Source organism: Lagopus muta, chromosome 8 (genome assembly GCF_023343835.1).
Source record: "Lagopus muta isolate bLagMut1 chromosome 8, bLagMut1 primary, whole genome shotgun sequence".
NCBI lineage: Eukaryota > Metazoa > Chordata > Aves > Galliformes > Phasianidae > Lagopus > Lagopus muta.
In genome coordinates this window covers 15,787,236-15,803,546 of record NC_064440.1, presented here as the reverse complement: position 1 = coordinate 15,803,546, position 16,311 = coordinate 15,787,236, and the positions used below count along the sequence as shown (strand labels likewise).

Here is a 16,311-nt window from a genome sequence, read left to right as displayed (position 1 = left end):
TTGATTTTGTGCTCTATAGTATGGGAGAGAGGATCTAGGTATTACATGCTATGAATGGTGCATTTGTAGAGAAAAACAGCAATTTTAGAGTGGCCCTGAAATTCCTTGCAAATAATAGATGTTCTTTGAAGTCTTCAGGCAATGAAGTAACAGCTGTCTGTTATAATTTTGGTTGTGTTTCCTGTGGTGCTACTGCTTGTGTGAGGAGGCCTCAATTTGCTGTCAGCAAATAAAGGAAGGCAAGTATGGCTGCCAAAGTGGATCTTGTTCAACAGGATGTTTCAGAATTACCTACAGGGCTACACCCTCATCTACTCTTAGAAACATTGATCTTCCTTTTCATCCTCTTTATTCGAGGACCAAACTGCATACATCTTTCTAAAATCAAATGTTCTGGTGTGTACAAGGGGTCTTCATTGGTAAGCTATAAAAGATGATGCCATTGTAATGCATCCCTACTTTATACTTAAAGTTTTATATGAGCTTTAAGTATACTTAAAGAGTTAGGATATGGGTTCCATTTTATGTGAAATACATTGTAAATGCATCATAAATGTAGATTACAGTGCAAAAAAAAAAAAAAAAAAACACTTCTTTTGTTTTTATTCACTTATACACTTCATACTGACTTCTTCACTCTATTAGAAAACTGAACCTTCCACCTTCTTTAAGTTGTATGAAAATAGTACCAATGATGTTTTGGTACTCTATCGTTTTCACTCTATTGTGTAAGTGTGGATTCAGAAGTTGTGTATTTCAATCATTTGTATTTGGAGTCCTCTGTGTCTCTGCACATGCGCTACCCAGAACTTCCAAGTGTCCTTATATTAAAAAGTTTTCCCAGTTTTACCTTCTTCATTAACTGCATTTTAGATACTGAAATAGGCAGCATCCTTCCTATTCCATTCCATTTTCTAAGTATCTCAAAATATAAGCACATTCAAGAGCAACAAGAGAATTAATTGGAATTAAATATCTAATTTCAATTTGATTTTTTAAATCTTTTTTCCTCTAAATAAAATAAAAATATAATTGAGATACAATAGCCACTTAGCTATGCACTGCAAACATGTGGCAAGAATCTTCAGTAGCTAGGAAATTCTTTTTATATTATTTATATACTCATTATAAATTTGAAAGAACTGAATGACAGGTGCTACTAGACACACTGAAATGCTTGTCCTACTAATATAACCACAGAAAAGAAGTTTTTTGGATTTTTTCTTATTTCCTTTTCTGATTTATAGTTACTCTCTCTTCAAAATCCTCTCAAACAGAACCATTGTAACAATGAATTACCAAACTGTCTTTATGCCATTTCAGATTCAAAATGTAAAGAAACAAAAATAAATTCCTGGGAAACAAATCATACATTTGCTATCAAAAGGCACTTTACTCAAAAGTAGAGCTTGAACACTCTATAGTGTAAGCAGCACTCATACCTTCCCTTCATCACAGCACATTTGAAGGGAGCCCTGAAGTTAGTGTAAAACTTTTTCCAGCACTTCATTTGTGGCCTGTAGCTGCACATTGAGACACTGGAATACATTACTGTTGTGTTTGTAAAAGAGTCTTTATGCATTTTAGTCCCAAAAAATATTTGTTTTGTTCTGCAGAACAGAATGTTTTTATTCCCAATTTTCCCATTGGAGCTCTTCAGATTTTTAGAGGGAAGACTGGGATAAATAAACAGAGTTAGAATAAATCCTTGAGGTTTACAAAGGCTGGAAATCTGAAGGAGACATTCCATCTGGTGTACCAACTAAGCGTTTAGGAAAACTATCCTTCAGGATAAAAGGTGTATTTTGCTTCCTTCTAGTAAGTAGCTCTTCTTCATTATCCAACTTGCTTAACTGCATTCTGAATGCAGCATGCTGAACAGCTATGGTTTGTCAGGTTTTATTGTGTAGCAGCCACTCCTGGATATTCATTTCCATAATCTCTTGGCATCATATTCACACATCTCTGATTTCAGAAGAACCCCATGATATAAAGGAATTTTAATCACTTGGCTGGAGCCATTTTTTGAGTCTCAGGCTTCCACGAAAGACCAGCCGACAGGGTATCCAGAAGCACCATTACAAACATTACATCCTAGTGACCTCTGGTACTTTGATCATAGTAGAGGAATTTGAGATTCTTAAAAGTTGTCAAGAATCAGTACTTACTATTATTACAACTAAATGGAAAGCATATCTTTCTATCTTTAATCTTAATGGATAATTCATGTGGTTCTTAGTATAGAATCTGATCTCACAAACTTCCCTGGCACAACAGAGCCAGAAATGCTGTAAATTATTAGACATCTTGGTCTAGATACATATAGCCTGACTTCCAGTTCTTTAAACTTGTGTGCCCACTGAAAATATCAGAAGGCATATGTCATTGTAGGTCTTTCTTAAAATAACCACTGAGAAACACTAAAAGATTGCAGATAACCTCTCAGTACATTGTTAAACTGCAACTTGCCAACAGAAAGCTCGGTACAATTCAGATGCATTCTATCACAAGACTGAGATTATACTTTGACTGCACTACGCTACAGTATTTATATGTTTTGCATATAGAAAACAAAGAACACTTTGGCTAAATTATATGTGTTTTGACTCATGTTCACTGTGAAAATGAAAATTCACTTCAGGGTTTTGGCTTATTTTTGTGGGTTTTTTTTTTCTTTATTGTTATATATAACAAGATGAGTCAGGCACTTAATAACACAGTACACCGGGCAGTTACTGAATATTCAGATGGGCTTGTAAGACTTCTGAAACTCTGATCATACATCTCACAACATACATGTGGTACTAGTTTGAAATTTAAAGTAAAAAACTGTAACTGTACTTTGTAACAGTCCACTGTGGATTCATTTATACACAGAAAATAGTGTTAAGCAAACTGTGAATTTGCAGCACGTTAGATACAACATTGTAAACTTAAGCTGAGCAGCATGGAACCATTGACATATCACACTAATAGTATTCCTAAGGCAAACTGATATAGCTAGCACCAGTTTATTTCATAGTTAGTTGTAACTACTACCTTCAAGGAGAGCAGTATATAAAAACAAGCATAGTGCAAACTTACATCCAGCTAATGTCTATTACTTTCCATGCCTGCCAGCCGTTAATGTCTGTGTCTAACAGAGCAAGCTGTTAGCTCAGTTCCAGATACAGATTATAAAACAGAGCAAAATATTAAATGCTGTGCTCAGTGTACAGCTTTATTCTGACAAGTATTTTGCAGGCAAGACTAAGAATGTTGTCTTCTTTGGTCTCATGTCTCTTCCTCTTATTTCAGTGGATCACATACTTTTCTGTTACACTTTCAAAGCAGTAAAATACTTGCATCCATCTCTGGTAAGTGCTAGTGCTATGCAAATAGAAGTGGAAAAAGCTAAGATGAACTGAAACAAAACCACAAACCTCACTACTTAATAAGGACTTGGGGGGGGGGGGGGAGGGGTGCTAAAATTCTCCTTTTAAAATATTTTCTAAAATCCCACATCTTTCTATTTGGTGATGCTCTTTTTTTGAATGAACAAATGCTTTATGCTTTTATTATCTCCAGGCATTTCCGGTACTTTCCTGCAGTGTGTTGTACTACTCCAATACAGACTCAAAATTACTCTTAGAAATATGAAGTCTGTTCCAAAAGTAATGCCTTCTATTTTATTATTATGTTGTACCAAAACAACAGAGGTGGGTGTTGGCCGTTTGGCAGTAGAGACTGAACCTTCCCAGTAATATTCCATTACATGTTGTTGCCATGTGACAGATGCCTGCAGAGGGGCAGTCTGACAAAATGGCGTCTGACATGGAAGAGCATATGAAGCAAAGGTGTGGAATTTTATTTCTCCATGTGGAAAAAATGCCCACCAGTGATATTCATTGGTGCTTACTGAATGTTTGTGCACACCAAACAGAGGCTTTGAGCACAGTGAGGTGATGGGTAGTGCATTTCAGCAGTGGAAACAGCAATGACAGTGGGGCACGTCTGCTAGTGAAGATATTTATAATTACAGTACACAGGTACAGTACAGTACACAGTACAGTACAGTTCATTGCTGGTAAAAATGTATAATTCATGGTTGTGGTTGTGTTGAAAAAATAGCATTTTGTACCTGAGAATTTGCCCTATCAGATAGTATTATTATGCTTCATATATGTTGTGGTTTTCATGGAATTAAATGGAAGGCATTACTTTTGGAGCAACCTATGCAGAATTGTCTGATGTAATAAACCAGGGTTTTCTTCAGAGCTAAACTTCAAACTTTCATCCTATCACATACTTCTGTTTTCTGTTCTTGATTTCAGCTTTTATTTTGCAGCCTTGCACTGCCTTTCATGCCAGCAGTGGTACCAAAGAATTCAATATAAACCCTTCCTTGCTGCAAGTTTGTCAGTATTTCTAGGACTTGATTGTCAAAGAAAGTAGTTTAAAGAGCAGAAACTCGAAATATTGCCCTTATTAAACCATTAGGAGCTTTGCTATTAGCGTTTAAGGCATTTTACTTGAGGGAACACTGTGTGGGCGTTATCTGATTTCCTTCAAAAAAACTTTATGTGTCAAGTGTCCTTCTTCTCTAATGTACATCTTTGTCCCCACGCTCCAAGCATTTAAACTGAAGCACGGGGGGTGGGGGGAAGTGGGAAAAAAAAAAAAAAAGAAAGAAAAAAGAAAAGAAAAAGAAAAGCAAAGCACGGGAAGCTGCAGCGCCGGCTGGAGCAACGAGATCTTGCACAACTGTCGCGCGGAGCTCTGCCGATGCTCGCTTGCTGCAGGAGGTAACCGTCCCCGGGCCGCGCTGCAAAGCGCCCCGCGCCGCCCCAGCCGCGTGCCCGCAGGCGGCGGCGCCTCGAGACGGGCCGTTGGCGAGCCCTTCCAGCTCTCAGAGCAGCCGCCCCGCCCCGCTCGCAGCCGCACGCCGCGTTCTGCGAGCTGCTGCAGCATGAAGGTGGGTGAGGGAGAGGCAAGGGTCTGGGCTGCCCAGATCGGGTGATGGGCGGTGGTCCTGACGGGACTTCTCTTTACAGACCCTGCTGAAGTGGTTGCTGGGACTCGTGGGGGTCGCCGTCGTCATCACGGTGATCGCCGTTCCGCTGGCTCTGCTCACTGGCGGTAAGTCCCCGGCGGGGGCCGGGAACGTGGGGCTAGCACCGCTGCAGCCACCGGGGCTTGGTCGGTGTTGAGGGGTCTGCAGCCGTGAAGCCCAACTCTTTGTGGGGGGAAAGTTTTGTTGAAAGTTTGTGCTTGAGCGTACTTTAGAGCCGGTGCTCATGAGTCCTCTGAAACTGGAAAGTGTTTCGTCAAGGAGCTGCTTCATCTGGGAGAATGGGGGCTGTGAGGGAAGAAATTAAAAAGTCACTTAATTTCTGTGCAAATTTAGGAACTACTAGTCGTGTCATCAAATTCAGCACTTTTTTTCCCGAAAATCTGCAAAACGGCAATAAAAAGCCAATTGTGGTACTTCTAGGGTGTATTGAAGAAATAAGATTGTATTCTAATTTGCTTTGTCTGCACAACTTCTAGTTTATTAATGTTTGTTGAGTGAGATTATACACACTGTGTTACAGAGGTCAGAAAAGTAGGAAAAGATTTGGAATGCGTTTTTGGACTCTGATCAGTTTGTACCTTCCAGGTTGATATTGCAGCTCTGAATTGTTAATCTAAAACAGCATTAAATCCTCATCCAGCACCATATTGCTCCTAGCTGGTAAGGCACAGCTGCAGGTTAATCCCCCTCATTCTGTTTTTATGATTAACAGCTGTGCAGTCAGGAGGCACTGTAAGCTCTAAGGAAACAAAGTATTTTGTAGAGCAGACCTTTGGTGGCCTTATGTTTGTAAAATAGTTGCCCAAAAGCAAGAAGATAGAGTTGTTGATTTCTTTTTCTAAACGTAGCAATTGTTTATGTGCATAGAAAGTTCTAGTGTTTAAGTCGATTAAAGAGGCAAAATTTGCGTCATTGTACTGTTCACATGGTATAATTTACATTAAAATATTTTACAGTTCATTTCTGTAATTAAGAATATCACAAAATAGAAAACAGTTTTTCATAGTCTGGGTATTTGAAGTCTAGGTATCTGAGTTTCTTATTACCTGAGCAAAAGCTTGCATCAATATCTACTAATTCTTCATTTTGCTAGATTTTGCTGCTTCATTTTGGTAGATGTGGCTGCTTTTTGCCAGTTATCTTTAAAAAAAAAGCAGATTTCTGAAGTGACTTCAAGTTGAAGAAGTTGGGAATTGCAAGAGAAAGAGTCTTGTTAGCTTCTCAGGTGCATTTGTGCATTCTAATGCAATGCCTAGTCAAAGAATTCTGTACATGGGACTGAATAGCTCTACTCTAAGTTACCTCACTGCTTCTCTACGTGTAATGCTATGCTGTATATTACTGAAAATCAGATGGGTTGTCTTCTTTCGTAGACTGAATCCTTTTGCAAGAGAAGAGGCAGCAATTTAGAGTTGTCATTCAGTTTTATAGTAAAAGAAATTAAAAAACAAAATTGAAAAATCACCTCTGCTGCATGAATTACAAAATATCACCCATCCTGGCTTGTGTTACTTTGTCTATTGTAAAAGAGCAGTGTGAATGCATGTCTTCTTACACATGGCTTAAATTAATGGATGACTAGAGCACCTAGGTAATAAAATAAGGATAAAGTAAATACAGAGAGGGAGAGGTCCTGTTTTGCAAATTTGAAGTTCTGACTTCCCAAATCAGGCTGGTTTTAATATTTGAATAAAACTGTAATTAAAGCAAGTTCAAGAACTTTGAATTTTTGACTGAAGGGTGTTAAAGCAATGTTTTCTGTTAGCTTAGAGTATACTGGTGGTGTACTTATAATTAGCTCTTCACAGGTGAGAACACTTAGTCACTGGCAGTTTGATTGCGTTGCCCTTATGCACAAACTAAGGTCATGCAAGTCAGCTGAGTATGTCTTCTGGGTCAGTACAGGGACTTGACTGAGTTCAGAATGAAAGGAGGTAAAACTGGGAGAAGGTCCAGCAACTCATGTAATTGACAATGTGAAATCAAAGTCAGCTCTTATAAAAGCAATTTTAATTGTTGCCAAATCTTTATTTCATCCCAATGGTTCAAGCATTTTGCAGAAGGTGAAAATTATCATTCACATACATAAATATACTGGGTTTGAATTTCTTACCATTGGCCTTCTCCCTGCCATTCCTCTATGTACTTCATAAGTTTAGTAGTCATGCAATGCGAAATTTAGCTAGATAAATGGGCTTAAGTGCTATGAAAGAACTTGAAATTTTGCCACTACAGAGGAAGTCAGGCTCATTGGCTAGATGATAAGCCACAGAAGGGAAAGGTTATTTCTGTTTCTTCTCTTGCCCCAGTTTAGCAATGGTAAACACTTCATAATAAATTTGCATCCCTAAGCTCTTCAGCTCAGAACAGTGATAGTACAAAATTCCATGCTGTGTGTTCATTTCAAAAAGTTCCTTTCAAAAGTAATGCCTCTTATTTATTTCTATGGAAATCACAACAGATAAAAAGAGCACCATAGCGCTCATTGATAGAGCAAATTCTCAGCTACAAAACACTGTTTTTTATCACAATTACCACCATTAGTTATGCATTTTTGCCAACAGTGAACAAGAGCTCTTTATTTCATAGTGAGACAGCTGTCCATGGCCATTTGGAACATGACTTGTCTTTCACATCGAACTACTGAAATGCACGGCCCACCACCTCACTGTGCTGACATCCACTGTTTGGTCTCCGTAAACATCTTTACTTCATGCACACTTCCATGTCAGGCACCATTTTATCAGACTACCCTTCTGCTGCCATCTGTCACACAACAACAAAATGTAATGGAATATTGGTGAGAAGTTTCAACCTCTACAGCCATACCACAACCATCTCCCTCTGACATTATGGGCCTACATAATAAAATAGGAAGTACTTTTGAAGTAGCCCCTGTATTTTTACAACCTTACCTCAAAGAGTTTAATCCCAAAAGAGACCCAGAAGTCAAATTTGCAGTCAGATGATGAAGACATTGTTATGCCTTGAGAAGTTCTTTAAGAGGTGAATATAGTAACAACTGTTTACCTTGCAAGGCATGAGTATTTATTTAAAAATATGGTTTGTCTGCTCTCAAATAATTTTTCTGCTCTTCCATTTTTTCCTTTTATAATTTTCCATACAAAAGGCAGTTCAAAACATCCAGTGGCTGTACAGCATTTCCTCTTCTCTAACAGTGTTGTCATTATGGCTCTGGAAGGCCAGGAGTAGAAGGAAGAGTAGCCAGTGCTGAGTAGAAAGGAGACTGTGTTATATTTAGCAGACTGCTGCCCTAAGGAGAAAGCCACAGACAATCTTACAGTGTGGAGAGCTGTACAACAGTCTAGTCTAAAACCATGTTCCTGTACTGGAGATTTAACTCCCCAAGGGTAAAATATTGACAAAATGAGGTGAAATGTAATTGTTAGGTGATAATGTGCTTGTCTCCTGTGCTCTGTTAAAAGTAATGTGCCCGCTCCTTTGGTTGGTAAAGCACAGCAGGTTCTGGGAAGGTTAATAACCCTGAGGTGCCTGAGAGGACTTGATGAGTTTGACACCTGACTGATGAGTTAGGTATTACTAGTGGCTGGGAAAAAGCTAACACAAATAGAGATAAGGGTTATTGGCTGCAAAAGTCCAATGACTTTTTGTCATCCGGGATTTCATAATGAAGGTCATTGGGTTTGCTGAGACAGCTTCTTGGTTCAAGGACTCAAAAGAGATGAGGTTGCATATCTTCCTGACAGTTTTGTTAATGTGTAACTGAAAAGAAGATGAAAGGAAAGCCTCCAAATAGCTCTCATTGTTCCTTTGGGAATGGTTACATATCAACACTTACCCTGTTTATCCTATCTGTGATCCGTCCTGTGCTAAGCAGATTTGTAACTGGATGGTGTGGAGGAGTATCTATTGCCTATGTCAACACCTTGCTTGCAACTGAAAAGGATGCTTAAAAATATGAAGGTGTCTGGCTGATATGCAGCTCTCATATTTGAAGACCTATGCCACAAGATGAATGAATCTGGCAGCTGTAATCTGTGCCAGTTTTCTTGGGAATAGGAAATATTTTATTACCACAATTTTTGGAAGGCCTTCGGCTTAAGGATGTTTAGTGAGGAAGCAAGAAAATATCTAAGTGAATTTTAATCTATGGATTAGAATTGTATCTTTGAAGTAGAATCTCTGTGAGTCTGGGTTAAAAAATTAAGGTTTAGATGAGAATCTTATTTTGTATGTACTTAGAAGGACAGTGTATAACCTGTGAATGGTAGTTAATTCTACAAACTTCACTTTACATTTCTTTACTCAAAGTCATGGATGAAATTCTCTAAAAAGTTGCAAGGGAGATACAGTAGATTAATCAGGCCATTGAAAATATACTGTGTACTTGTCTGAGAAAACGCTCTTTTCATTTGAATATGACTGCCGTAACTGTTTGTCTCTCCATTTTTTTTCATGCATCTTGAACTGCATTGCAGAATCCATATTCTCAGTGATGCATGTGGCTATTCTACCTAGTGAAGACAAAGAATAGAAATGTTTTCCTGCTATGTGTCTTTGGCTTTCTTTAGCTGTCATTTAACTGAATTATCTACTTTAATTCAAATGTTGAGTAATGCATAGAAACAAATTTACCAACAGTTGGTTGCTATGTCTAGAACACTTCTATTTCCTTAGTTTGCACGAGATGTGGCAACTTGGAGAGAGCTACCAGAGCTATTAACTACAAAGTTAATGATTGCCTCTCTCTGGGGAAGTCTCCGCAGCCTTGGTGACAGCTGGGTGAACTGCCCTGGCTGATGTCACTGTTTTTACCTGCTGGTATTCTCTTGGATCAGGCTTCTCTTCTGAAGGTGTAATAAAGTTTCCGTTATTAGTAGCTTTACAGGTTTCCTTTCCTTTTGGGCTGATTACATCCTTTCCTGCTCTTTTGCATTGCATATAGAAATTTAAACAATGCATTCACCAAAAGTAATTTTAACAGTTTTAATTTTGGATATGATTATTTGTCATGGCACAAACTTAACACAGCAGTTGAATTTTTATTTCCTTTCCTTTTGGGCTGATTACATCCTTTCCTGCTCTTTTGCATTGCATATAGAAATTTAAACAATGCATTCACCAAAAGTAATTTTAACAGTTTTAATTTTGGATATGATTATTTGTCATGGCACAAACTTAACACAGCAGTTGAATTTTTATTTCCTTTACTCCTTACACCTACGGAAACAAACTTTGAGAAGATACGTGTTTACAAAACAAAAAACAAACAAAAAACTAAGAAAAACACCGAAATTGAAAGAATACTATTTATCAACTTTGTATGAACATTCCTTACATAAATGTTTAATAGCCTTCACTCTAGAATGTTTTACTCTAAATTTTTGTTATTGTAACAGGTATTAAGATGTACATATTTCTAATATATCACTATGACAGTGGGTAAATATGCATGTACTGCTCAGGGGGAGTTTTAAGGGTAGATAGAAAGAGCAAGTCATTTGGAATTTAGAAAAACAGTCCCTGTCTGGAAAGAAAGAAAAATAGAAAAAAAAAATAGAGATGAGAGAAAATTCAGGTTTCACAATCTCTTTGAGGAAGAGAGAAAGAAGGATATATATATATATGTTTTTGAATGTCAACAAGTAATTCATTTTGTAAAAAGCCCAGTTGACGCTTTTTTGGGGGGGGTACAACGTGTTTTGTTGTTATTGTTGTTGTTGTTCGTTTTTTGTTTTAAATGGAGTCTAAACCAAAAGAAGCAAAATGCAGAATAAGATAAATGCAGTAAAAACATAACCGTAGTGCTCTATCTCACAAAGAAAATATTCCAACTAAAACTTTGATGACTATACCCGTACAGCTTGGCGTTTCATATTCAGTTACTATGTGGAAGGTGTTGACAGAAAATGAAATTTTAATTTTAAACACAGCCAAAAAATCTTAATGGTGGCCTGATTTTTAGTAATGAGACCTTAGCAAAATATGGATGTCACCAGGGAGGAAAAACATTCAGCAGTTTGGAAAAATCCCTAAACCTGTTCAACAGCCACCTGTCTTAAATTGCTCCTCCTTTTCCAAGAGAGAATTTCATTGCTTTCTGAAGTCCCTCTAATTGAAAGTGACACTTACTCAATTAGGAAGAAGAGAAGTGATATTCCCAACTAGACAACTGTGCATGAATATCAAATACACACTTGTTCATAATCCATCAAATTAAATATTCAGTTAATATAGAATAATTAACCTGAGAAGTTAATATTCTCGTGGAAACATAACAAGCAAAGTATCTAGACTTGTGACACTTTTCAGAATAGCCAAATCTCAGATGGAAATGAGCAAGTAATTGTCTTAATCTTTGTTAGACTAAAAGCTTTGGCTGTTAAGGCTCTTGACTTTCACTACAGCAATGGCTCTCCAGGCTGTGCTGTATATAAGTAACGTACTTATTGTTTGGAAATAAGAGTAAAACCATAGTAGCTAATATAAATGTCATCCTGTCATGTTCCATATGTCACACTTTTTCAACTTGCAGAAAGATTCCCCACAGCAATCTTGTGAGGTGGGCTTTTTTTGTTCTCACTCCCTTGTACTCTTTTTCTTCTTCTGCATATTAAAAGAGGCTGTCTGTTTAAAAGTATCTGAACAGACTGGAAAACTCAGAATTGATGGTGGTGGGTTATCATCCCAACTGATCAGTCTAAACACCTGTGTTGGATTGTTTTTATCAATTGTTTATATCCTGGATTTTTTGATTTGTTCTGCTAATAACTGGGGGGGAAAAGGGGGGAAAAAAAGAAAAAAGAAAAAAGGTAATACAAGTTGAAATAAAAACTGTTTTCCTTCTTGAATGTGTAGGTTATATGAGGGTGGTTTTTGGTGTTGCCTTGTTTGTTTTAAAAAGGCAGAAGGAAATCAGGGAGAGAATTGCACATCTCAATTTCAATATATATGTTTATGTGTGTATAAATGTACAATGTACTTTTGAAACCTTTTATATCTTGGAAAAAGTTGCTAGGGCACTGTAAAACAAATATTTTCATAGATGTTGGCTGTGTCACACAGTTGTTGATGACAAATCTCCTAAGTTTAGCTGGGTTCAGTTTCACTTAGTCCTTTCATAGCAGATCAGGTACTTGGTTTTAATTTTGCAGTCAAAACACTAATGTCAAAGCAGACATTATGATACTTTGATAACTTAGTGGAAAGCTGGGTAGCACTGTGATCCTTTTCCTTTCTGACTGTTGGATTTTTTTTGTGCTTTCTTCCTGCTGGCAGTTCATAGCTGGTTAGCTAAAGCACATTAGTTGCCAGTAGCAAAAGACACTTAGCTTCTTAGCCTGACTATTAAGATGTGGTGGAAAATGTATCAGCATCAAAATCTCTCTTCTTTCTCTTTCTTCCAGAAAGTACCCCTGAGTCTGATTCACGAAGAACATATACCCTAGAGAATTACTTGAACGATGACTATGTGTACAAAACACATAATTTGCAATGGATTTCAGGTAATTTATTTTTACACGTAGCATGTGTATTAAAAAAATGTACTACTGTAAATACACAATACTCAGAGATGACTAATATATCCTGAAAATACATTAGATGCTTAAATAGTCTTATTACAAAATGGTGCAGGGCTCAAAGAGCTGTGAATTCTTTTCTGTGGATATGTGTTAGTGCTTGTGGCAAAATATGTTCTCCTATTGCTAAAAGTACCCCAAGAGAAAAAGGTCCCAGAAAGTTGAAGATGTGAGCCCAATTTTGTTAACAGTGCTATAAGCATCCTTTAATTACAAAAGCTGGAAACAGAATATTGACCAGAATTTTAATTTTATTTCCTGCTTCAAGAAATAGGGGAGAAAGAAGTGAGTGATGTGCATTTTACTTATTGTTTATTGGCATCTCTCTTGCTCTTTTAGGAAATCAATATCTACATGAAACACCTAATGGGAACATTCTACGTTTCGATGCTGAAACTGGAACATCCTCAGTAGTCTTGTTAAATACAACATTAGTACGTTGACTTATATATAATATGTGCAATCTTAGAGGAAGATTTTATATTTAATACGTTTTCTTCCTGAACATTTCTCTGGAATTAGTGCTTAACATGTTCTCTTTGCCTCTTATTGACAGAGCACATATGAGGCAACAACAGCTATATTGTCCCCTGACCAGAGGTTTGCTCTTCTGCAGTACAAGTATGAAAAGGTACAAATGCACTTAATTTTTTGCGAATGAAACTGGGAAGTAAAGGTTTGGAAATAATTGAGCAAGAAGATGCTGAGAGTTGCAAGTAGAGATTGCAGAGGCTGAAAGATTTTGAGAGAATTATTTAGAAGAATAAGATGGATATCTGTATAGTAACACTGAAGTCTTAACAGACAGGAGGAGGAGGAGGAGGAAAGATTACCGTGTTGAGTGGAGTTGAGTAAAAGCATCAGGCTTGGAAACTACAAGAGAAGGGTATTTATATTATAGAAGGGTGTTCTATAATTCTATGACTGAATGAAGAAGCTAAATTAAAACTTAGTGATTGGAAAGATACTACAAGGGGAGTGAAGCTGGAGGGTTAACCAGAAAGATGAACTAGAAGAGTAGATGGGTGTGACATTCAAGGGGTTGTGTGAGTGAGAACAGATGTATGCATATGCTTGTATATATATGGTATGTATGTATGTATGAGCATGTTACACTGACAGCATTGTAGCAGCAAGCCTGAGGTTTTAGGACACAGGATTTGAAAACTGAGGTGAAAGAAAAGTCCTGTGTGGTTATAGGCTATCCTCTTGCACGTGGTGTGGGCTCAGGTGTCCTAGTTTGCTGCTCTCAGCAAGTATTTGGAAAGCCCCCAGCGTAAGTGTATCATCTTGGCTTGGTGCTGAATAAAGTAACAAAGGTCAACTCGCATGTATGTCAGTTGACAAGAATCCCTGGACCTGTGTGCCTCCAGAGGAGAGAACAGAAACCTAATAGAGGTGATAACTTGTCCTGCAGAGTGTGCACTGAGGAGCTAGTAATTTCATTGTTTTTTTATTCCTTTTTGTTTTTATTACTGGAGAGATCTGCATGTTTTGTTTGTAAAAGGCTCTGTGTACAAATACTTAAAGGCTGTGTTACTGAGCTCCCTCTACATGTTCTGGCAAAGCAATCCAAGAACACCTGTCTCAGTGTTCCAGCTGCAGTCCAGTCACCACAAGTCAGTCACCACTTTTCTACAGTTTCAGCTTCTTTGCTGAGTGCAGCTAGGCCATTTACTTTCTGTCTTTCTAAATTGTTCAGAATTGATTCTTTTTCCTGCATTATTAGTGGTGATTAAAAGTCTTATACTTTTCCAGCTACCCTAGACATCCCCTCCACTTGTGATTTATTATTCTATGCTATTTTATTTGCTGTAGTCATAAAATTTAACTTTAATGCTGAAACAGTCTTTTAACCTTTATATAGTAGTATGATTGAAAGTTATGTTGTTATTAATCTTAATCACAAAAAAAACAGTAACAAAATGAATCAGAAAGATGTGGATGCTTCTTATATAACAACCATCTGGTTGTGTAGTACTAAGATATTGTTTTATATCCTCATATTTTCATACAAATCTTCAAGAACTACCATAGAAGGTAACACTGTTGTAACATATCAACACCATGAATTAAAACAAACTTCTTCAGCTCCTCATCTAAATCTAAATGACATATTTCTCTCAATAAATGCCCACAGTGGTATAGGTTTCAAGAGGAAGGTTTCTGAGAAATAAGTTTTATTTCTCTGACAATATGGATGAGAATATGAATCCTGGAACTAGAGGAACTGCTACAGAAACAGTGCTGGAAATTGAGAGCACTACTAAAAAATAGAATGCCAAGTTAATCAATACACCATGGAAAAGGAGGCAGAAAACAGTTGTGCCAGTAAGGCAGAAGGAGGAGGATTAACTGTACATAGCTGTGATAGTCTTGCCATAAAGTTTCAAGAATTTCTGAAAATCTGCAGAATTTCTGGCCTCTGTATCTCTGTCCTTGATCAGTGATCGGCTTCTGTCATAGTAACTAGGTGATGACTACAGAAGGACAGTGTTTCTTCAGTTTTCCTTTAAACCATACAGAGAATTACTGCCCTTATAGGTTCATTGTGTTACATCTATCTCAAGTGAAAGTATGAGGAGGATTTCAGAAGTTTCAGTGGTAATTGAAGCTGTAAGAGATTTTTGTTTTCTTAATAATGAACTAATTCTCTTGCAGTTGTGGAGGCATTCCTACACAGCTTCATATCACATCTATGATTTCAATGCAAGGTTAGTAAATTTTGCACAAGATGTAATTTTAATAGTATTTGCAGTGAAGTGGCATTTTACTGATTTGTTTTATTTGTATCTTGTTTCTTTATTTCCAGAGCCATCTTAGATGATGCACTGCTACCTAATGACATGCAATATATATCCTGGTCACCCGTTGGTCACAAACTGGTTAGTAAAGATAATCTAAACTTATACAGCCTCTTCTGTAGCCATGACAGAGTAGCTCACATAAACTATGTCCTAGGGGTTTGGGGGCTTTCCTACTTCCAGGCAAAATACCTGAACATAGTTTTCAAAATGGCTGTTGGAAATACTCAGACTTTCCTCTATGTCATGTTCTGTTCTTTGCTGAAAAGACATTCCTGAAAGCAGTATGGTCCCAGTATTTTGCACAGGAACTTAGTATTTTTACAGTAGCAAACAGTAGCTCATCTCTTTCAAATCAACATATCTTTGCAATATCATTACAGCTGTCTATACATTCACCACTGTGGTTTTTATCTCTTAATAAGAACAATCAAGTTTTATTTAAGGATGACTTTAACAGGGATTAGAGGAACAAAATCATCTTGTGTGCTCTTTCATATTGTCCTTATTTTCCTTTTCTCCTCCCTAATCCATGACAGCTTTGATAGCTACTGTGTTTGCAAGGCTGTTTTGGATCTGACCTAAAGAGCAATCACAGTAGTATATGGTGTTTAAGTATTCTTATTCCTTGTCATGGATTATGGAGCCCAGCAATAGATGCAGAGGATGTTGAAAAGAAATTGCTGCATCTCAGAGAGAAGCTCTGGAATAAGAATGTGCTATTCAGTCGCTAAGGGGAAAAAAAACAAAGACATTTTACTCAGAAATACATTATCTTTGGAGATCTGTTAGCAACATCAAGACATTTATCAAGGTTTTACCAAAATATTCTCGATTTTCCTTGAGGGAAAAATGAGTAAAAAAAAAACCAACTCCAAAAATAAACTTGTAT

The 16,311-nt window shown here is 37.3% G+C and overlaps 1 protein-coding gene across 1 annotated transcript in view; it reads left to right on the top strand.

The window, feature by feature from the left end:
- The first annotated feature begins 4,727 nt into the window (after nt 1–4,727).
- Nucleotides 4,728–16,311, top strand: part of DPP4 (dipeptidyl peptidase 4) — a 43,287-nt gene continuing 31,703 nt past the window's right edge. The window contains exons 1-7 of the mRNA XM_048954027.1: nt 4,728–4,954; nt 5,034–5,118; nt 12,442–12,540; nt 12,955–13,049; nt 13,172–13,246; nt 15,277–15,329; nt 15,428–15,500. Coding sequence (XP_048809984.1) covers nt 4,949–4,954; nt 5,034–5,118; nt 12,442–12,540; nt 12,955–13,049; nt 13,172–13,246; nt 15,277–15,329; nt 15,428–15,500 — 486 coding nt within the window. The 5' untranslated portion in view covers nt 4,728–4,948. The remainder of the gene's footprint in view (nt 4,955–5,033; nt 5,119–12,441; nt 12,541–12,954; nt 13,050–13,171; nt 13,247–15,276; nt 15,330–15,427; nt 15,501–16,311) is intronic.